Source organism: Anguilla anguilla, chromosome 2, assembly GCF_013347855.1.
Source record: "Anguilla anguilla isolate fAngAng1 chromosome 2, fAngAng1.pri, whole genome shotgun sequence".
NCBI classification, from domain to species: Eukaryota; Metazoa; Chordata; class Actinopteri; order Anguilliformes; family Anguillidae; genus Anguilla; species Anguilla anguilla.
Genome location: NC_049202.1, coordinates 50,797,324 through 50,819,496, shown reverse-complemented (window position 1 = coordinate 50,819,496; position 22,173 = coordinate 50,797,324). Strand labels below are relative to the sequence as shown.

The 22,173-nt window shown below is 41.3% G+C and overlaps 1 protein-coding gene across 2 annotated transcripts; it reads left to right on the top strand.

Annotated features, from left to right (window-relative positions):
• The first annotated feature begins 376 nt into the window (after positions 1-376).
• Positions 377-21,072, top strand: syt17 (synaptotagmin XVII). Of its 2 annotated transcripts, none has more exons than XM_035407032.1 (8): positions 377-682; positions 2,499-2,521; positions 3,976-4,124; positions 8,984-9,132; positions 9,255-9,877; positions 14,380-14,500; positions 14,590-14,745; positions 18,898-21,072. In XM_035407032.1, coding segments are annotated over exons 3-8 (1,248 nt in total). In that variant the 5' UTR covers positions 377-682; positions 2,499-2,521; positions 3,976-4,122; the 3' UTR covers positions 19,095-21,072. The 2 variants fall into 2 exon arrangements, with proteins under 2 accessions (XP_035262923.1, XP_035262922.1); XM_035407031.1 differs by having other exon boundaries at positions 378-682; positions 2,504-2,521.
• Positions 21,073-22,173: the final 1,101 nt, after the last annotated feature.

Sequence of the window (22,173 nt, the reverse complement as noted above, 5' to 3'; positions counted from 1 at the left end):
CCTGGTAGAGCTCTCTGTGTGCTCAGTCACGCTGCCTGACATTTTGTCACGGTTGCAGATGCCCTGTAAATGTCCAGTCACTTGTGTCTCTTACTTACTTTCAGAATTTTGTCTGTCATGGGGACAGTGGCGTAGACAGTGACTCTGGGTTGAAAATCCCACATATGTGAAAAAATAATAACATTAAAGCCTGGAGAGGCTTTTGTAAGCCCGGATGACTCATTGTCTCCTAGATAGATGCAGGGAGGGGAAATATGGGGAGGACGAGGAGTGACAGAACAGCACAGGGGTTCAGAGAAAAGCGAGTGTCTCATTTAAATTTTTCAGGGTGGGCAAGTGAGAGAGAGAGGGGGGGAGAGAGAGAGAAAGGCTAGTTGGGTGGGGATGGGGATGTAGAATAGAAAGGGGAAGAGAGAGACAGAGCAGAGAGAGAGAGAGAGAGAGCGAGAGAGAGAGAGGTTGTGTGGTTGTAATGTGTTGGGGGGGTGTGTGTAACTCTTGGCATGGGCTGCGTGAGGATGGAGAAGGGTACTATCAGGGCTTGGGAGAATTAACTCCTTCACTCAAGAATTATTTCCCCCTTTTTTAAAAAAGACAAAGTGGACACAGAAGCGAAGCATGCTGTCCTGGCTGGGCTGTGACATCGTGGGGTGAGAGTGAAGTGAAGATGGCGTATATACAGGTAAGTTCCGGCGACTAGATCACCTAGACTAACCCAGAGCATACGGTGCACTCACATACTCACTCACGGATGCACACACAGACAGCAGGAATCTGAATCCTTTCCCCAGGGCTGATTTTATTCCATATTTCTGTCACATCCCTCAGTGCACCTGCCATGTCTTTCCAGCTTTCATTTTATTTTTAAGGACTTATTTCTTGCAACGTTGCATATGCAGTCATATACCAGCTGGTTTACATTAGGGATATAAAAGAGATAAAATCATCCATTTTAATACTGTTGACTGATTACCATTATTTTTAGGCATGTAAATTAGTTTGATGAAGTACGCTCCATGATTTATGTTTGACTTGCTGTACCTTTTAATGGTTTCAGTATCGATAGATAAAGGAGTCATATAAGCGAATTAAGCTATTATGTAGAAGACTTTATGTAAAAGACAGAAGTAAATGCATGTATTTGACCAGGCAGAAATGTTTTACTTCTGTAGATTTTTCATTGAAAGCTCACAGAATCCAACAGGTTGCAGGGCCTCAGTAGCTTGTGTAATGGAGACATTTCATTTGATGAAAAAGTAACTTGTTATTAAATGTCTTACTTGTGCTTTTTCATGTGTGTACATGTATACTTGAGTGTATGCATGTGTACATGAATGTCTGTGTGACTGTATATGTGTGTGCGTGTGGCTACATGTGTCTACATGGGCCTGTGTGTGAACCTATGTGATTAATTTTTTTGTGCATACATTATTTTTTCTGAGTGCATGGTTATTGTGGTAAGTCACAGTACATGTGTCTTCCCTCGGGCATATCTGTGTCTATGTGTCTGCAGTGCCTAGCAATCCTTGTATTTTAGCTGAATGCTGTGCTGTGGTACAGCTCAGCTGTAACTGATACAGAGGTTTTGTTTTGTTCAGCTTTGGCAGTGCCAGTGGTTCAGAGTGTCTATATGACCAGTGCTCTTCAGCCTCTGGTCGAGGGTCCATCAGCTTAGAGTGAGCAGCAGGAGAGGGAGGGGGGAGGGGATTCGGTGCTCACGCCGCTGTTGCCGTGGCTACAGCTACAGCTAATTGCAAGGACAAGAGCAGTCTGGTGACAAGGAGACCAGGAGCCCAGGGGCTGCATCTGGGAGGAGTCTGAGTGGGGAAGACTCACACACACTCTCTCACACACAAACACACTCGCAAACACACTCTCTATCTCTCTTTTTCTCTCTCTCTCTCACACACACACACAGCTCAGACACAGGAAAAAAACAAAACAGTCAGAAACAGATCTGCCACTGGTGCTCAAAACAAAACAGAAATACTCCACCCTAGCTTTTCCATCATCATCATTTGTTTAAGCATAAACAGATCACAGTTTATGGATATATTATATCAATATGTCATAAATATTCCTAATTATTTCGATGATTTGATGTAGAGTGACAGAAATGATTCAACAATCTGCAAGTGTTAGAAGGTGACAACAGTGTCTGCTTGTTTGTAAACAGGATAATAGTCTTGAATAAGGCTTCCTGAATATCATTCAGGAATGAAAAAAATTAAACCTTCGGCTTTCTGCATCATTCAGATGGCAAATATGCCCATGAAATTAGAATCTATATTTACTAATATTCATAATATTCAACTGCCCAATATAACAGCTGTGAAAGCTGTAACATTGAGATCAGTAACTGTATTGTGTTACAATCATTTGATAATGTGCAGTTGTGCACATTTGGAAATATGTCCATTGAATCTAAGCTGTCATTTTGCTTTCCCTCTCTCCTCCATCCCTTTTCTAAAATGGCCTTTTCTGCGGCTGTGAAAAAGGACAGCTGGAACCCATCAATGAGGTAAGAGCAAGGTACAATGAAGATTAGTCTGTATCTTATTCACTCTCATAAAGACCGGGTTGCACAGCACATACCAACGTGTTGCTGCCCTGTCCAGAAACAGGAGAACAGACAGGGGATTATGTAATGGGAGACTGCTTATTTCATACAGAAAAGTGTTACATTTTGTGTGGCATTAGAGAGTAACTAAATAATTCAGTCTAAGAAGGAAACACATATAGTCACGTGTAGTTACTTAATATATCAGTGATCGACATCTGTTTTGACTGGAGTCTTCAGAAGGGCTATAGCTAGTTGAGGGACAGTCAATTCATTCAGTTGTCTACAGTGTTTTCACCTGTGTGGTCAAAACACATCTGCTTCAGTCTTCTGACACTGTGATTTTGGATGTTATTTTCATCAGTGATAAACTCTCCTTTTTTGGCAATGCCTTACCTGTAGGCATGTTCCATTAAGGGTTTGATCGACAGAAAACTGAATGGTAAAATAGGGTGAAAAAGCTTTTCTTAGAATATGACATCATCTTCTCTGTCCCAGTTTGCCTCTGCTGTTCCAAATTCACTGTACATATATGAATATATATTGCAAGTCCTTCTCCCTATCAAATATTAAAGTAACCATTTGAAAACAAATTTTGATACTCATCATGAAATGAATTGTAATTCCAATCTCCCTTGGACATCTGAGGGAATAGAGATTTTGTTTTGAAGCAAGGCTTGGCATGAATGCATAAAGTTATTTGTGCATACGAGAAGAAAATGGAAACGCATGAAAAGTGTTTGAGTCATAAACAAGCAAAGCTTCCCTGAGTGTTTGTTCAGGAAGTTGAGAATGTTTGTTTGGGGTACTTTGTTGTCAGGAAGCAGGTGATTCATGCTGTTTACTACTTGTCACCACACAGGAAACTCACCAAGGATGGGGTACACTTGAAATAAGAGCAAGACATGAATATTTAAAAGTCCATGCATACATTTACTGTGTTTAAACACTGGAAAACCATTGCCTACAACTCCTTTCACATCTGGAGGAAAGCAATACAGGTCAATCCATAATAGGCTTCCCTGTGTTCCACTGAAAAGTGGAGCTCCTTCTTCATGTATGAACAAAATGACTGTATGTACAACCTTTTGAAGCAATACGAGCTTGGAATTAGATTCAGCATCACCAACATAGAATTAGATTCACGCCTCAATTTATAGAAGAAGAGAAAACATGTACTGTGTGTTTGGTTAGTCTTACATGACATTCTAATATACTCCTCGATGGTGGGGAGTGCAGCTGTGCTTAACGGCTTAGTCTTGGTCTGCCACCTCAGAGACTCTTCTCAAAATCTTGGCCTTGCACTGGGTCTGGTTTTCTATAGGAAGATAAGCCCAAATGGTTGCTGGCACAAAGGTTACAAGAGTTTAATCGCATCGTGTTATCTGTTTTTTGTCTGTCCATCCAATGTTCAGGGTCTGTTGTCCAAACTATCCAACCTCCTGCTGTGTCGCTGGACCTGTCAGTCGTGCTGGCAGTCATGCTGGGAGTGCAGCTGCTGTCAACCCAGTGATGAGGAGGTGGAGATTTTGGGTCCCTTTCCTGCACAGACCCCAGCCTGGATGTAAGTTCCCCTGCATGCAGATCCAGTGCATAAATGAAAGTCCACTTGATCAAAAGCATCTGTGTAACAACCATTAACATCAGTGGCTACTAATGATAATGATTTGCATTTATTTAATCCCTTTCACTCCTTTCAAGGGTCTCAAAGCTCTTTATAGAGAAGGCGAGTGAAGGTGACTTATTTCAACCACTATTAATATTCATTTTGCATGCACCTGATATATGTATTGCATACATTGCACCAAAATGTTCTTCTATTTATTTTGATGCATTTTACAGACATATATAATTAAAACATAGATTTTAGAGACTGAAATCTCTGATGTATTACACCAAGAAAAAGCGGAATAGCTCATTTTCATCCCCAGTCCCTGGGTAGGCATACAAAAGTATAACAGCACATTCATAAAACAGCTGTATACAAAATACAAGGGACAGGGCAGGCATACAGCAGTACTGTGCATACATGTAGTCAGATTACAAATCTGATTACAAGTTCAAGTGTGCTACAAGATTAAATTTAGTGATCGCAGGCTTGATTGTCCTTGATCTGTTTCTTAAGGATTACCAGTCAGAGTAAGTTTTGAAATGAGTGGGGAGGGAGTAGCAGTTCTTAATTGCCTTGCATTAGAAAGCTGACTGTGCAAATTGGGTGGTTTGCAAGGGAGCAGCATAATCACCTCTCATACTGGTCCTGTTCGACTGTTGCTGCGAGTGGTGTTTGATATAATCATTTAAAGGTGCAGTTTTTCATTGTCTAGCCAGTTTTACTTCAGCATGAATAATATTTACAAAGCCAGATGAAGCATTTGGCTGGGATACCAGGCAACCCCCTGCCAAAGTGCCACTGGGTCTATAATTTAACATATCATGCAAGATACATCTTACCCAGCACAGTGTCCCTATCACTACACTGGGACGTTTGTTGTCCTACTTTGCCCAGAGGAAGTACTGCCCACTAGCAACCAACTTCCAGTAGCAAATTGGTTTTCCCAGGAGCTCTCCCATCCGAGTATTGAGCAGCTGGAGCTCTCCAGCAGGTCTTTCTGCTGATAATTACCTGAGCTGAATGTTCAATGACTGTGATTCCATTGTGACCAATCTGCTGAAGAATGGCAGGCCTATCACCTCAAATAGGTCTGTGGCTCGTGCTCATTTGAGGAAGCAAACGCAGCGCTTCAGTAGAGAGCAGAAGAATGCCCGTGCGGAGCCTTGGGTGGCAGCTTGCCTGTGAGGACGGATGAGTAACAGCCAGGCTTCAGCGTGGCACGTCTCTTCTCAGTTGATCAGGCAGGGACAGCATGGTGAGTCACAGCCGAGGCGAGCGCTGTGCAAATTAGACAGCGCGTGAACCTGGAGAAGTCCTCATTTGAGGTTTTCTCTGTGGGGAAATAAAGTTGTAACAGCTTACAGGGCTGGGTGGCATGGGAAAATTCCTGTGCATTATCCCCTGCTAAAACTATATGCTAGGAATTTACCTGTGTGATAGATTTGCAACTGGAGATACCTATTTTTAATGGTGTAGTTTCGTAATTGCATTAAGAATAGTAGTAGGCATTGCATATTATATTTGTATTATAATGCAATTTTACGATTGCAATTTTGGTAAGATGATTTGTTTAGCATACGACATATGTGTTACATTCTGATTTCATTTTATAAAGAATTACACCATTAATACAGGGATTATGTTATGGTATTATGCACTGTGATAAACTGCTAGTTGGGCAAATGGACTGCAATAGCAGCCCTAGAATTAGTATTAGCAGCAGCAGCAAGTAGTGTTAGTAATATGAAGTCATAGAAATACTCTCAACTGTAGTGGGAGCTGTAGGAGCACAAACAGTTGTGCTGTGGAAGGGTTCATGTGATAGAGTTCACATGATAGGCAAAAATACTACTGTACACTTATTCTACACTATTCTACAGTATTACCATCAGTTGCTTGGCCGCATAAATGAAATATCTGTTCGGTAGGGTGCTACTTATAGTCTGACAGGGCTCTTATTGTGCAGCGTATCTTGCCAGGCATAGTATAAAGCAAGACTGAAGATGAACGTATGTGTAAAACAACCAATTTCATGCTGCTTGTTCATTTTTACCAGTGACCCATCATTAAATCTTTGTAATATTAGAATGCAATTATGATACCACAGGCATCTTGATCAAAGCATTGCATTTGTCAAGAGAATAAGCTTCTCAGTTAACAAATTTTGTATGTGGAGAATATTGTTTGCAAGCATGTTTGAAAGTCTTTGTAACTCAAAGTGAAATGTAAGAAGAACATGGAACCGCTAATAATCCTTTTTAACAATTTTAATAAAACAGGGATTTGCATTTTCTCACCGGACTAATTTTATATTGTGGCTTGGTGGGGGCCAGCCAGTGGGTGTCAGTCCTGTCTGAAGGGCCAATGGAACAGTCTGGATTATTTTATGGGAAAAGATAATACCTAAATCATGCTTTATTTGTAAACATATTCTGGCTAGATGGAAACATTTATTGATTTTTGTCTTTTCTTAGGTCAGCAATTTTGTCATTAAGCTGCAGTGAGCAGGAAATACTTACGTAACTGTATTATTGTCATTATTATTGCATTTTGGTAATGAAGAAATGCTGTAATATCATTTGAATCTTTGGAATTGGGATGCCAATCAACAGATAATAAAATGTTTCACAGAATTTTGATTTGAAATTTTAGGTTTCAGTGTTCCATTTTAAATGCTACTAAAATGCTACCTTGTGGCAACTAGAAACCTCAGATCATTATAATGAAATTATATTGCTTCTATTTCTCGCACCATTGTTTCAGTTTCAGTGTATGTTTTCAATTGGTCCAGACAGTTTTTGTTTTGTAATGTATGTTAAAAAAAGAAGAATATATTTACAGAAGTGTCTGATTACCTATCTGCTGTACAATAGCTGGTATAGGGGCAATCATGGTTTTGGGGTTTAAAAAGTACTTAATATAACTCCAAAGCTTGTAGAGTGATTTTTTGTTTTATACCTCCATAGGCTAAACAAATAGGGAGATGAAATGTATAGCATTTAGTCACAATTATAAACATAAAAATCAGTTTTTATATCTTGCCAGTATGCCCGTCCTTCTCAGTTCAAAAGAAATGCAAACTCTTCAATCCCAGGGCCAGAAAGGCATGGCTTAGATGCATCTGGTCTAGCCAAGGCATTGCATACCACACTGCCTGTGTTGTTGCATGCCTGAAGTTAGCCAAGATACTTGCAAACTGAAACTGAAGCTATGATTACGCCCTGTGATTGCCGCTACACCAGCCACTGCAAAGTCAGCCTGTCATCAAAAATATATTTAAAAAAAATAAAAAAACCCTTTTTTTTTTGTCTTGGCAAATCGAAAACACATTCTAAAACTCAAATAATATTTTAGTCTAAAAAGGAAGATGCCCAACGCGCTTCAAGCCAGCTCCATAAAGGAGAACTAAATAGGTGCTCAACAGCCAGGACAGTCAACTATAGGAAAGGGCTCCTTACCAGAACAACTTCCCGGCAGAATAGCCCAAAATAAGGAATGCTGGAGCGTACCGAATTCCGAATAATTCAGCCCTTCATTGTTGGCTTATAAAACTGTTTTACTGAAATAAATATAATCTATGGGAATCCTAACCACCCCTACACCCACAAATATCTGAATAATGGTGTCATCCACTGCCTTCAGGGATCCTGCATCATGTCGCCACCTTGACGTCATTATTTTATTTTATTTTATTTATGATTTTGTTTTTGTGGAGCATGTTGTAATACTCAGGGTCTGGTGCTGTTACCGAGCATGTTATTGAGATGCCATCCTTTTCTGGTAGCAGCAGTGAGAGTTGCTGTTTTCAGCCTCCTTATATTTCCACAGCGTAGCTCCCGGGGATTGCAGTTTCTCGGTGAGTGTAATTCCTTTGCAGTGACCCTTGGTCACACCACTGCTTCACTGTCTCCTCTCTGGGTTCAGAGCTGGAGCCGCTGAAGACCAGCAGCAGACTGGAGGCTGTGCTGATCTGGTCAGAATCTGCTGTATCGTTCCTGGAATTTACTTGAGACAGATCGACCTCTCCAAGAATATAAATCCTCTCACCTGGTGCATGTCGCGTGTGTTTTGAAGAGTTAGCATTACAGATGTTGTCTCCCGTCCACACTTTGGTCTTGGTTCTTTAACAAACCGTCTTTCTCCTTCCCTGCAGTCTCCAGTCCAGCAGCCTTCAACCCCCTTTAGTTTATTCTGCCCTGCAAAGCCATGTGTTTCAGATTGCACTATCAAATCTCCCCGGGAACTGAAATCATGGACACTGTTATGCTTTATGCTACCTAAGGAACACCATGAGGTCAGGCCTTCACTAAAAAATGTTGTGGAGAACACTTACTAACAGAGGAAAAACAACACAGCCATATTTTTTACACTAGTACAACACCGAGGCACAAAAACTGCAAAGGACAGCAACATTACTGGGTTCATAATGCCTAAGAATGTACATATTTGCAAATCTCAAGGGTTTTCTAACTTTTGTAGATCCTCATGTACACATATAAAATCAAAGGAGAAAAAACAAGCTTGTGTAGTTAAAATTTGACTGTTTTCCAAATGAAAATTTGATGTAAAATGATGCTTTGTACTTGATTTGATCCCCATTTTTATTCATTAAGGCTTCAATGGCAGCAAAAAAAAAATTGCATGAAAAGGATATTTGATGACAGAGCAGCATCTTGTTTTCCAACAGCAAAATCAATACCCCCCTCTTCAGAAGCAGTATCTCAAAATGAGAAGCCTTCTGTCCGATTCAATAAGGCCACAGTTGAGCGAGGACAGAAGAGTTAATCACAGCGCTCTCTCCTGTCTGTCAGGGTCAATGACTGCAATGGTGACAAAGACACAAACTCAGAGGTATTGGCTTATGACCCCCCTGCTACACCCCACGACACCTCTCCAGACAGACATGGCTCCGGCTCGGAGACATCCCGTTCCACCTACAGCTTGGCCCGAAGGCTGTCCAGTGAGTCTCTGTCATACTCTCATTCCTCATGGACAATTTACAATGTTATGAAACTGGGGTGGACTGCTATTATAGTTTTAGTGCACTAGCAGTTTTGTTCATTTTCCACTTTCTCCTGTCAGGTCTTGAGGCTCGAAGGCCCAGCTCTCCCCTGGTGGACATCAAACCCATTGAGTTTTGGGCCATGGGTTCCAGGAAGGAAGCGGTCCAGCCTGCGGTTTTGCGGAAGCCCTATGCGGCATCTGAGGACTACTCCCGAAAGCTGGAGCCTCGGCTGTACTCAGTGGACTCCAGCGGCGATGACGTGGACTCGTTGACGGACGACGAGATCCTGCTGCGCTACCAGCTGGGCATGCTGCACTTCAGCACGCAGTACGACCTCATCCACAACCACCTGACCGTACGGGTCATCGAGGCGCGCGACCTGCCCCTGCCCGTCTCCTGCGACGCCTCCCGCCAAGACATGGCCCACTCCAACCCGTACGTCAAGATGAGCCTGCTGCCCGACCACAAGAACTCCCGACAGACAGGCGTCAAGCGAAAGACCCAGAACCCTGTCTTTGAGGAGCGATTCACATTCAAGCTGCCCTTCCTGGAGGCCCAGCGCCGCACACTGCTGCTCTCCGTCGTTGACTTTGACAAATTCTCCCGCCACTGTGTCATCGGCAAGGTGGCCATGTCCCTCAGTGAGGTGGACCTGGTGAAAGGTGGACACTGGTGGAAGGCCCTGGTGCCCAGTTCACAGGTATGGCTTGCTATGTCTTTAGTACGCTGTCAGCTTTGAACAGACTTACACATCATACTCCCAGTAACCCCAATTAACTGCTAGGGGGATTAGAGCTGTGCAAGCAGGGAGAAGTGATGTGACAGGGAACTGCTTTTGTGTGGAAACAGCTAAAGCAGAAAATGCCACTGTTCCTTTCTGGGTCATTAGCTTCCTGTTATTGTAAAGCTGGGCTTAGTAGCTAAAGAAAGAAAGATCTGCAGTCTAGCCCCATTTTGTTCCTGTAAACACACAGAAATCTCTTTGTAGTTAAATTCAGATGACTGCTTGACTCTATTATAAGAAAGTATGATATGTTAAGTATCATTTTCAGAACATCCTGAAGTCTGAGAATGGTTATCCTGATACACTGATTAAATGTGAAAAATGTCTTCATTCTTCCTGCTTTCATTGCTTAAATTATTCATTTTCTTAACCATATGAATGTCAATAGTCTATATTCCATTATTTTCTTTACTCGGGTATGATATTTAAACACAACAGAAACATGGAACTGGACTAATATAATATGACACAAAAAATAGAAGCAGTGGTCTCTAAGGGTGCTAAAAACATGCAATAGCATGGTATACAAGGTATGACACTGTCCACTGAAAAAACTCCCAGGACTATGTAGAGGGTGTGCACAGAACCGTACACATCTTAAATATCATTCGGCTATCCAGGCTGGCTAGCATTTGATAATATGTGTGCATTTTATATATGCTTCTTCAGCAAAACATATCACCAACTATGACACAACCATCCTGTGATTGTTTTCTTCGATTATCACCTGAGTATATATTAAATGCGTTTTTTTCTGGAGAAGGGAGATTAGAATCTAGACCGGCAATAAATCCATCTAATTAGAGATAGAGTTGGAAAAGGTCAGCCTGAAAGCTAATGACATCATGGTGGCAATGTGGGACACCAACTATTATGAAAGACTTGCTCACCTCAGCCATTTGTGTGGAAATCAAAGCCCCTGTCTTCGGCAATGTGTCCTCCTTTCTGCAGGCCGAGACTAGCAGCATGAAACAAATGTTGCTGAAAGCAAAAAAAAACAAAAATCTGGAGAACCAGGTTTTTAGGCAGAATAGCAGGGTAATTGGGATCTCAGAGGGAATGGAAGGTCAGAGCTCCATGACTTTCATATCAGCCTTTTTCACCGTATTCAGGTATTTGGTGAGGGTGCTCTCTCATGACCTGTGGTAATAGACCACAAACAGCTCTCACAAGCACACAAACTGTATCCAAGTTTGTGTGCTTGTGAGGGCTGTACGAGGCCCACAATAGTGCACTTTCATTACTTTCTGAGGAAGTTATCGTGCAAGGATTTTTTGTGAATGTGGTAGATAACTTTCACGGTTGCTTTTGTCCACATTTTCCCAAACTCTCTGTTGACCTAGCAAGACAAGAGCATTCAATATCTACACAAATAATAGAACATTATATATCACATGTAGACAGAGTAGGCATAAAGTATGGGATGCTGTATCATGCCAAGATCCATCTGATATTCCAGAGGGACAGCCACACATTTGAATCTCTAGAGGTGACAGCTGATTTCTACAAAAACAAACATTTTCCAACTTTACTAAAGACTTTCCCAAAGCTTACCTTATCATGTCACAGGATTAAAATGTTTATCTGTGAATTGTCAGCATAGCTGAAGTCATTATCAAAGCTACAGCTGAAGAGTTGTTGTAGTTATTTGTTAGTTGGGTGCGTGAATGACTCAGAACTTGGACATGCTAAAGTATGATTATTTCTTAATTCAGGTTTGGGGTGCCGTGCCTTTAGCAGTCTTGTACACCAACACCGGAATTTAGAATTTTATGCTGGCAGCCACTGAGAGTCAGTGGAGGGACTGCAGGACGGGGGTAACATGGGAAAACTTGATGAGGTGGAAAACAAGGCAGGCTGTGGTGTTCTGCATGAACTGAAGGGGCTGGAGAGAGTGCTGTGGAAGTCCAGCCAGGAGGGAGTTGCAGTAATCCAGGTAGGAGCTGAGTAGAGCTTGAACCGGGAGCTGGCAAGGGTCTGATTTTAGCGAATTTTTAAAAATGCAAACCTATCGGATTGTGTTATGGCATCAATGGGCCATGTGGGCCATCATAAAATTTTAAAATAGTAAGACCACCTTTTATTTAATTCGTAGACAGTGCAACAGTTAGCCCCCTTCCTTTTAAATTGAATTTTATTTTATTATTCTTTTAAAATGTTATTTTTATTTTAAAGGCCCCAGTCAATCACATATTTACCTTTAAAGTGTGTATTAAGTCATACTCTAGGCAGACTTACATGAGTATTGTGGGGTGGGGAAGGCTGACATTAGCCAAAGTGTTGTGTGTGTAAAAACTGATAGAAAGAAACTAAAATCATAACCAAAATGAACTAACTTTTGCTGTCAACTTCACATTTCTGGGGTTCTCTATTCATTATTTCTGTATAAAGTTTTGGATGAGTCATACTGACCTGAGAACACTCCACCACTGAAGACATACTGTAACTGTTGTATCATACTAGTCTTAAGCTTTCTGTCTCTAGGGCACTTAGAGAGGGAAAGCATTCACCTGGTAGGAGCGGCTGAGAGTATGCCCTCTACACCAATGTAAATTCACAAGTGAAGGAACATATTAGGGACAGGGGCAGGAGGGTTTAGCTTCGAGAAGACCCATGAAGTCTAACTGTCCTTTTCTCTGCAAGATGTTCAAAGGTGGAGGTTAAGCCTGGCTTCATCTGTGGGTTGGGGTGTAGTGCTAAGCTGATTTAGTCTCCTTCCCCACTGTGGGCGCCTGCATGATAGAGTAAAAATGGCAATTTCACTTAATGAAAACAGCATGGATTGAGCAACACAAAATGAGGCAGAGAGACCCCAAGGTCTGCTCTGGCAGGCTTTATTAATGGCTTGGGCCAACACTGCTGTAATTGTGTGGTTGTTGGTCATGGTTGTACTGTGTTTGGGTATGTGTACGTAAGCTAGTGCAGTGTACTGGTTTGAAGTGGTTGTGCCAACACATGAAATGCTTGACATTTCAAAATCTGCATTTTACACTAATTCACTTGCATTATGATAAATTAAGTATTTTTGCCATAATATGCCAACTAACAATAATGGCACGATAAATGTATGTTGTTAATCATATTATTATCACACTTGTAATAGAAGCGCAATTAAATAAGCTAATGTTTTTGGCATCCTGATCAAAACAAAATTTTGCCACACAGGCTAGTAATAGAAAACCCTAGGAATGATTTGTGCTTTATTGTGGCGTAGGAAGGAATGAGTGACATGCATGAAATGCACAGAGCAAGTTCGGTGAGGAAGCTCTTGCTGCAGCTAACCATTGGTCGGCTTCAGAAACCATATGTTCTCATACTGTACTTAACCCATCGTATACACACATCACTGTATGTTCTCATACCCAACCTATCACATGGACACATCACTAATGGAATGGATAAATGGAGCACTTTTTTAAAAGCACTCGGGTGCTGCCCATTGCCTGTGCTGCTTTTTGCACACTATATTTGCTGTAGTTCACAGAATTGTGCTCAAGGAATTATTGCTCTAACAATTGCTGCTCAAAAGAGTATGCTACCTGTTGGGTAGTTGAACACTGTGTTGCCTGTTCTGTGGTGTCTAATGCTTTTGTCAAGAAAATATGGCAATTGCTGTGTAAACTGAGTGATGCCAACTTTCATGTCATTTGACTATTGTTGCAGAACGTTTAACTCATCTTTCCCTGCCTGTATGGTCCACAGTCAAAGGAAGAGAGCGATATATATTTAAGTAGCATTTGGTTGTTTAAAATGAAAGAACCAGCTGTATTTCCCAGGCATTCATTGTCATTTACCATCCTGTCAATGTTACATTTATATGATCTTTTTTTTATCTTCCAGAATTTAAATTGGTTACAATACAAAGATGATGTGCACAGTAAACAAATCAAATGCTCTATCTTAAAAAATCTATCTAGAGTGTGACATCTTGTTTTTGGCTTTTAATTCAAATTAAGCTCTTTCTCTTTGAATCTGGCAATGCTACCACAGCTGTGTAAATATTATGATCTATAAACAACACAAATGTCAGACACTGAAGATGATTGGGTCAAAGAAACAGGTGCAATTGTTTTGTTGTGGTTCAAGTCTGGGCCATCACCCATTATAATTTGAAAAAGTCCTTGGAATATTTGCATTTACAAAATGCACTACATTTTTCCCACTGCATTTTGGCTCTCTTTTTCTGTGTAAAAAATGCTGAATCCTGCAATAAAGCGACCTCTGTTTTTATTATAATGTGTGTATAATTGCTCTGTATACACTCATCCCTGTGCCCATGCTTTTAAGGATATTTTTACGTATGGTGCCCCACACAAAAAAGGGTGGCATGATATGACATACAAGTGACAATTTATGTCAGACCAGACATCTCCACATGACCCCTCTGATGGTGACATTGCTCCCCACTGTGTGTCCAGAATGAGGTGGAGCTAGGAGAGCTACTGTTGTCCCTCAACTACCTGCCCAGTGCCGGGAGGCTGAATGTGGACATCATACGGGCCAAGCAGCTTCTGCAGACTGACATGTGCCAGGGCTCAGGTACTGCTGCTGCTCTGTCTGTGATGTTCTGCATTTAAGACTTTGAATACTCCTCCTTCAGTCATGACTCTGACTCTGGCCATCCACAGATCCATTCGTCAAGGTCCAGCTGGTGACGGGCCTCAAACTGGTGAAGACCAAAAAGACGTCCTGCATGAGGGGCACCATTGACCCATTTTACAATGAGTCCTTCAGCTTCCGGGTTGCCCAGGAGGAACTGAATGAAGTGAGCCTGGTGTTCTCAGGTACAGGGCCCTCACCTCGTTCCCTGTCCAATCAGTGTCCCTGAATGTGAGTGATGTCATAAGGTAGTTAACAAGTAGCATGATCCCCAACTGAAACTCCACCTTGCATGGCTCTGGGTCTCTTGGTGACAGAAGGCACACGATTAATGCTGATGGCAGTCAGAGCTGAGCTGGCTCCAGCTGTATGAACAGTCAGGATTTGGTTTCTGTAGATGTAGAACTAATGTAACTGGTGATGGGAGATAGGGCAGAGGACACAGACTGCCTTTCATAAACGATGTGGTCATTATTTTAGCTGTGGTGTGAGGTCATGTAATGATGCTACACTGATTAGTAGAAAAGCTAACAATAGTGAAAAAACCAAACAAAAATTTAGGAGCATATTTTCACAGTGTTATTATATTGTATAATATTTATGGTGATGGTAATTGTGTATAATCATATTGCACGATTCGTATGATGTAGGCCTATATCATAATATAACAATTGTTTTACAATATATAAGGACAATTCATAATGACAATTTAATTTTTACTCCTGCCATTGAACACCATGTTTAATATTGAAATAATGTGAGTTTTAATTATGTTTTGCATTGTGTTACTTTTTCATATGGGAATGGATAATGCCAATTTAGATGTTCTATTGTGGATGCTGATTTATGTTATATGTTTTTGAATACACAGTTTCCTTGGGCTAACATGTCATTGAATATCATCTCATTTGCACTGAAGCCCAATTCAAAGTTGGTCTGCAAACATGAAAGTATCAGAAGACAATGGAATTAATTATCAAAAACAAAAACATTATGTGAGGTGAAGTCTCTTCTCTTTGTAAGCAAAGGAAGAATTCCTGGTTAATGCACTCATTATCCATTTCATTTTTGCCACAATGGTCCCTGAGGGGGTATCTGCAGAGTGAGCCATAGCAATTAATCTTTGGAGACAGTAAGCACAATTCATAAATGTGAGAAGACACTTACTTCCATATTCAATAGTCTCAGGAAGTCTCGTGAGTACAGTAAAAAAGTGAAACGTTTAACTGACGCTGCATTTAATGGCTTGTGGGAGCACTCAATGCCTTCCATAAAAGACAGCTGATGAAAACCAGTGTCAGCATGTTACAGGGTTAGACCCATTTAGCAGATGATGCGTAAGTGACACCATAAACTTGCCCCGGACAGCAGGGCTGGTCTGCTGGCCCAACATGAACTTCATGTCTGTGTACACTCACTTCAGATTCAGCGGGAGATGATTTGTCCCTCGGTAGGGGGCTGGTGTAAGGCCATGGTGAGGAAGGGTGGGGGTGCTCACTTGGCTTGGTGTCCAGCGCTTGCTCTGATCTGCCACACAAAGAGAAGCATGCAATTAGGGGATGATAGGCAGCTCTTCCCTGAAGTACATCTGCCTCTTCCCCTGTGCTGCTTGTTTGATGAGGTAGATACAGCTCTTCAGCAGCAGGTGAAATAGGCTGTCTGTTTATCATACTGTGTCAGCTTTGCCAAGAGGGCCTTAGTCTGAAAATAAATTACTCTGGCTCTTGTCAATCTTGCATGTGCCACACCTACTGTATGAGATTATACAGAGGTACAGTGCTGAGATTGTATCAGGAACATTGCAGGTACAATCATAGGGAGGTCACTACCATTGTACCCACGAGCAAGGGGTTAACCTGAATGGTCTCAGTATATACCCTGCTGTGTGCATACATACTGTATATAATAATATGATATGATGTAAATGTATGCTGTATAATTTGCCCTGTATAAGGGTATTTTCAAAGCAATTTTCCCAGTTGAACAAAAACACCACCAAACTATTTTACCCTTTGGTGTTTTTTGTTTTTCCTCAGATGAGCAGTAAGATAAACATGTTAGCAAGCTCTGTCTAGTCCTCAGCTCATGCATAAGTATTAGCTCCTGTCTAATGCATGAGCACTTAACCATTATTTGGAACTGAATCACTTTTGCCTCTTTGCATTCCTATCTGAAAATTTTTTTCTGGCAGATTGCACACCATCTGAAAAGAGAAAAGAATGTCAGCATGTAGTCAGCAAGGAAAGAGGTCTTCTCATGCGGCATGCGTCTTTGCTGGTTGTTTCTGTATGTGGCTCTTCTCCTCCCTGTCTGCCTTGACTGTTGACTTGTCAGTATGGTGTCTGGACTTTGAGAGGCTCGGCTGGCAGGGTGTACACGTGGCTTGTTACCATGGCTAGTTACCACTGTCAGCTGACTGAAGTAGACAGACGAGACCGCACTAGAACTGGCTGCTGAATTGTGCGTGTCTGCATATGTGTCATTTGTAAAGGCTGTTGATCTGTCAAAATGTTAGATCTTGAATAACTATTTTTATATTATTATTTCTCTACATGTATACATGTATGTATAGCACACACACACACATACACACACACATATGCCCATGTACGCTTGCGCACATATATGTAGAAAAAGATCCAAGCATCACAAAAACAGTACGTGTATCATTTTCTCCATTTGTAATTCAGTGGTGACAAATTCGATGTGGGATAACGGCATGTTATCTTCTGCCCTGAGCTGTGATAATATCCACCCATGTTCATGTGCTATATGTCATCACAAGCTGGGATCCCCTGAATCACATTCCTCGCCATGACCCATCAACCAAATTACACTCTATCTTGCGTCTGTGGCTGATTCATGGAGCATTAAGATGAATACACTTCATATAGCAATCTGGCGGGGCAGAGAAGGAAAGGACATGGTCAGAGGAGATGATTGACTGCACACCTGGCCCCTCTTTCAACATCAGAATGCCCATCCATCTTAACCTCAATGCTAAAAAGCTCTCGCCTCTTTGTGGCACTACTGCAAGATGGATAGATTGCCTCATGGTGAACTAATGATTTGTCTGTAATGTAAAGACGTGAGGTGGATATATGTGAAGACACAAAGACACTATATATTCTCCTGTCTGTTGAAGATGAATAGGAGAAGCACGTACCTCAGTAGAATACAAGTAATGTAGCTATACAGGCAAACTTCAGGCCACTCCATTTAAAGATTCTGTTTGGTTCTTGGCACACTAAAACTGATGGATGGCTTCACTTTAGTCAGGCTACCTAGCCTTTCTGCATTCCATTCAAAGTCTGTGCAGCAGTGGCAAACTGCGTGCGAGAGATAGGTGTGTTGTGAACTTCACTTGAAGGAGATGACTGCACTGATTCTTTGTTTGATTTATTTTGTTATTAAGCAGCTTGATGATTTAAAAAAAAAGATGACTCATCACCTTGATTTCTGTACTTAATTTAAACGTGTTGCTATTGCTTATGTGCACTTTACATCATTTTAAATAGAAGGAGATTGGAGATTTATTAATTTTATTTTTGACAATATTTCTCCTCGATTTGGAATCACTAAATGTGCCTTTTGAACTGCCGCTGTGCCACTTGTACCCTGTGCGAGCTTGCGTGCTTCTCCAGTGCACTGGCTATGAACTGGGAACTGCTTTGCATACTGCAGGTCGCACAGTGCTACAAGACAACTAAGACAGAGGGAGACAGAGGAAGCACCAGACATTTTGCAGCTATCGCTCGATTGAACACGCCTTTGATGTGAGACAGAAGGATAATCTCTTGTGTTTTCTTCCAGTTCACGTGTTGCTTTTGCCCGGTAACAGCAACTCGTCTCTGCTTGCCCTGTATTTGCAGCAACATTGAGAATGCTGCCTTTGGAGGGACCCGCAGGGGAGCTGCCTCTGTGTTTTGCGACAAATGTCTCTCTTTGTTCCCTGTTGCTTCTATCATTCCGCCGCTAATAGCAGAATGGATCATTTGGCCCGTGTGCAAAAACATTGATCTTATTTACTGGCAACCTGATGAAATGAACAAAAGCCATACTCTGACCTCACTCCATTAAGAGAATTGGATTTCAGAGGGAAAAATTCAGGAAAGGGAGAGGGGGACAGTAGTAGTCGAACAGAACAGATACTGCCCATGAATTGCTTTTTGTTGACATTTGTCAATGGTTCAGTTGATTGCGCACTGTAGGATTAGGAATGTACAGTGTCCCCATCACTTTTTTTGTCTTGTCAATTTTCAGTTGCTTCAGTTTGGTTCAGGCTAGCTGTGTGCTGTTCGACCAGTGACTTGGCAGTAACGGTCTCTCTTCTCCAGTGTACGGCCATAACATGAAGAGCAGCAACGACTTCGTTGGGCGAATTGTGATTGGCCAGTTCTCCACTGGTCCCCCTGAAACGAGCCACTGGCGCCGGCTCCTGGACTCCCAACGCACCCCAGTGGAGCAGTGGCACAGCCTGAGGTCCCGCGCAGAGTGCGATCGTGTCTCCCTTGCCTCCCTGGAAGTCACATGATGGCCTTTAACATCAGGGATTGGGATATATGTATAGGCGTAGGGATAAGGACATGGATATAGCCGTGGTTATATGTAATGGGGGGAGGGGGGGTTAAAAATAGGCAACAGTGTCAGGGATCATGGAAGATTAGGGGACATACAGATACTGTAGATAAAGATCACCTAGATATCGCCTTATCTAGAAATCAATGTTCCACGTCTGTTCTGACAGTTTGAAACTTGTAGGTGCCTTCCATCACCACCACAGCTTTACTTGTAGACCTCACATCCCTTTAAATTCCAACGGAGAGAAAATGCACCTGGAGTGTTTTTTTGTTACAAACAATGCAGAACTGAATGTCTATTGTCAACATATTTTTTTTCTATAGCATTGTTGCTACCTGACAAACTATGACCTCATCATGACTTCTGAAAAAATGACAGACAGACTGGTGGCACGTCGAGTGGTAGTGCAGAATGTGTTGCTTCTTTTTCTTGCAAAAATTGCTGATAATCAATCTTTGGGCTTTGGAATTTGACCCAAAATTTATCCCCAAAAGTAAAGATGTCTTTGTGTTAGGCTAAATGCAGTGCAGTGAGCAGACCTGGAGTCTGCCGCTTTTTGCTGTGGTTCCTGCCCATCAATGACAATCAGTAAGAAAAAGAACACTGCATGCAGCCTCAGTGTGTGACATCTCCCGTTGTTTGGTCTAGCCAAAGGAGCCAGTACACAATGTTGTGGCTCAGCAGCGTACGTGCGAGTTTAGAGTGTTTGTCTGTGCTGTTTTATTGCAAGGCTTCACTGGTATTGAACGTAATCCATATGAGGCACACATCCTAGGCTATTCATTCTTGTCGTTGGGTAAGTGAGAACAAGATCCTACTGTCAATTCACATCTAACCTCGCCTCTGATGTTGAAAGTGTTTTTTAAACCGAGTCACCCTTGTGTACTGTTGAAGACTGTCGTGACCCTCATCGTGTAGAAGTGTTAAGTCAATGTTACAATATCAGGGTATGCAGAAATACCAGCAGCAAATGACATAACTCCAATAGACAATGTGTGTGACTTGTCAACGTGTTGTGATCGTTCAGTTCAGCTGCAAGCTATACCATTCTGCCAATACCAGTACTAGTTTAGATAACCTGACAGAGTGAAACCCAATACTGTGGTTATAAAAAAGAAGAAAATGAATTTACTGTGCCAGTCAATTCAATTATTTATTTATGTAAAAAGAGTATCGATATAAATATTTAGATATATTTATCCCAGCATATATATATATATATATTTATTACTTTTCTGAATACAAAGAATATATATTGAACAAATTGATGTTAACATTTGTTTGATATTGTGAAAAAATAAGAGCGAGGTGTAAATGTACATCTTCACTGATGTCTGCGGACACAAACATTCTGTAACGTGTAAGAATTTATATGGTCTGTCCTTGATTGAGAGTTTAGGTCTTTGTGGCTCTTCTGTCTCCTGAGATCTCCAGTACCACCCAGTGGTAGCTCAAGATGGGCTGTTTCTCTCTGCTTGAAGAGAACTCATTTGCAGGGAACAGCTGGTACCCAATGATTAACAAACCTGACCAGGAAGATCCTCTCATGGACATGGATGAATACTTTCCCCTCCCAAACCTACTCTGCCTGCATGTCCCGTTCCTTCACTCAAATTCCCACAATTCCTTTCATTAGGGATTTGATCTTTAATTGAATGATGGGTAAGGAACAAGCAGAAATTGTGTAGATGGCTGGAGCAGATCAATAGAATCCCTTTAAAATGTCCCTCTTCCCTGTGTCGCTGGACAGTGGGAAACCTGTGCTGTATTTGACAAAGTTATAAGCTGTTTTGTAATGTATTGTATCCCTGTTATTAAGCTTATATTTGTCCATGTCTGTGCATGTCCATTTAAACTGTGCCTCATTGTTCATCCTGCAGAAGGTCATATTGGACTGCTTTGCAATAAATGCTTGAGACACCTGCTGCTAACTCCGTTCCCATATTTTCATAGTGTGGACATCAAATTAGCTCCATTTTTTTGTACCTGCATTTCACAACTTTGCGATCTACATAAGTGGTCTTCATTAGAATGTCTGCCTCAGTAATAAATGATATGATGTCATTTTCCCACTTAATGATTTTACAGTTAAAAATAAAATTTAAATTTAACATCATTCCATTCTGTCATCAAACTATAGTGACCAATTAAATCCTGGTTTAAACCCTGCCTTAATGGTTTAAATCAGAATGTCACAATACTTCGTATCCAAAGATTTTTTTAAGCTTTCAGTCTTTTTTCAAAGGTAATTTCTATTAGATGTTTGGGTGAAAGGATCTTCAGTAGCCTGAGCGTGTGCGCTATTGTCCATATCTGTATGCCATTGCAGGTAACTGAGAGTTCTGCAGAATCCATTTCAGCTCCTGTCTTTCTGTAGTCCTGTCTTGTCTGTTGTGCTGCTCAGTCACCACTTCCTGTGTACTGGGCTACAGTCTTTAACTTTTAACCTTTAACTACAGTCTTTATTCAGATGTTTTATATTTTAATAAACTTAAATGGTAAAGTATCATAAAATACGAGAGATATCCAGGTGATGGTAGGCATCCTACCCTGCAGGCAGTTACAAAATGTTCCTGCAGGTTTTAAAATAGTTTACATGGTCATCTGATAAATCAATGACAGCAAATAAGTAATTATCACACATTCAAATCTAAAAGCATCAGTCTTATTTATACTGTGTAAGTGCTCCACATCTCCTATCTGTTCAGAAATGATAATTCCTCCGTAGGCCCTTCTGTGTGTTACCAAATATTCACTTCGTCATCATTACTGCTGTTAAGCCAGACATGTCACCTGATCTGTCCAAACCTCTACTGTGTCATAAGCTGCGCTGTGGCCCCAAAGAATATTTATTGACAATAAAGGATAAACAAATACTGGTTCTGTATACAATACTGTGACAAACAAGGAAATAAGAACCTCCCAAGTCCCAAGGATACTGGGTGCTAAATGCTCTGCTGCTCTTGAGGGAATCTCTAATAGAATGTTCACCATTTGAATGTTCTTAGTCAGGGTTCATTAATCCTTAATCT

Excerpts from the sequence above, each read along its gene's own strand:
- syt17 (XM_035407031.1), top strand. Across the intron at positions 4,125-8,983 it reads GCACAGACCCCAGCCTGGAT|GGTCAATGACTGCAATGGTG; the intron begins GTAAGTTCCCCT and ends CCTGTCTGTCAG. Across the intron at positions 9,878-14,379 it reads CCCTGGTGCCCAGTTCACAG|AATGAGGTGGAGCTAGGAGA; the intron begins GTATGGCTTGCT and ends CTGTGTGTCCAG.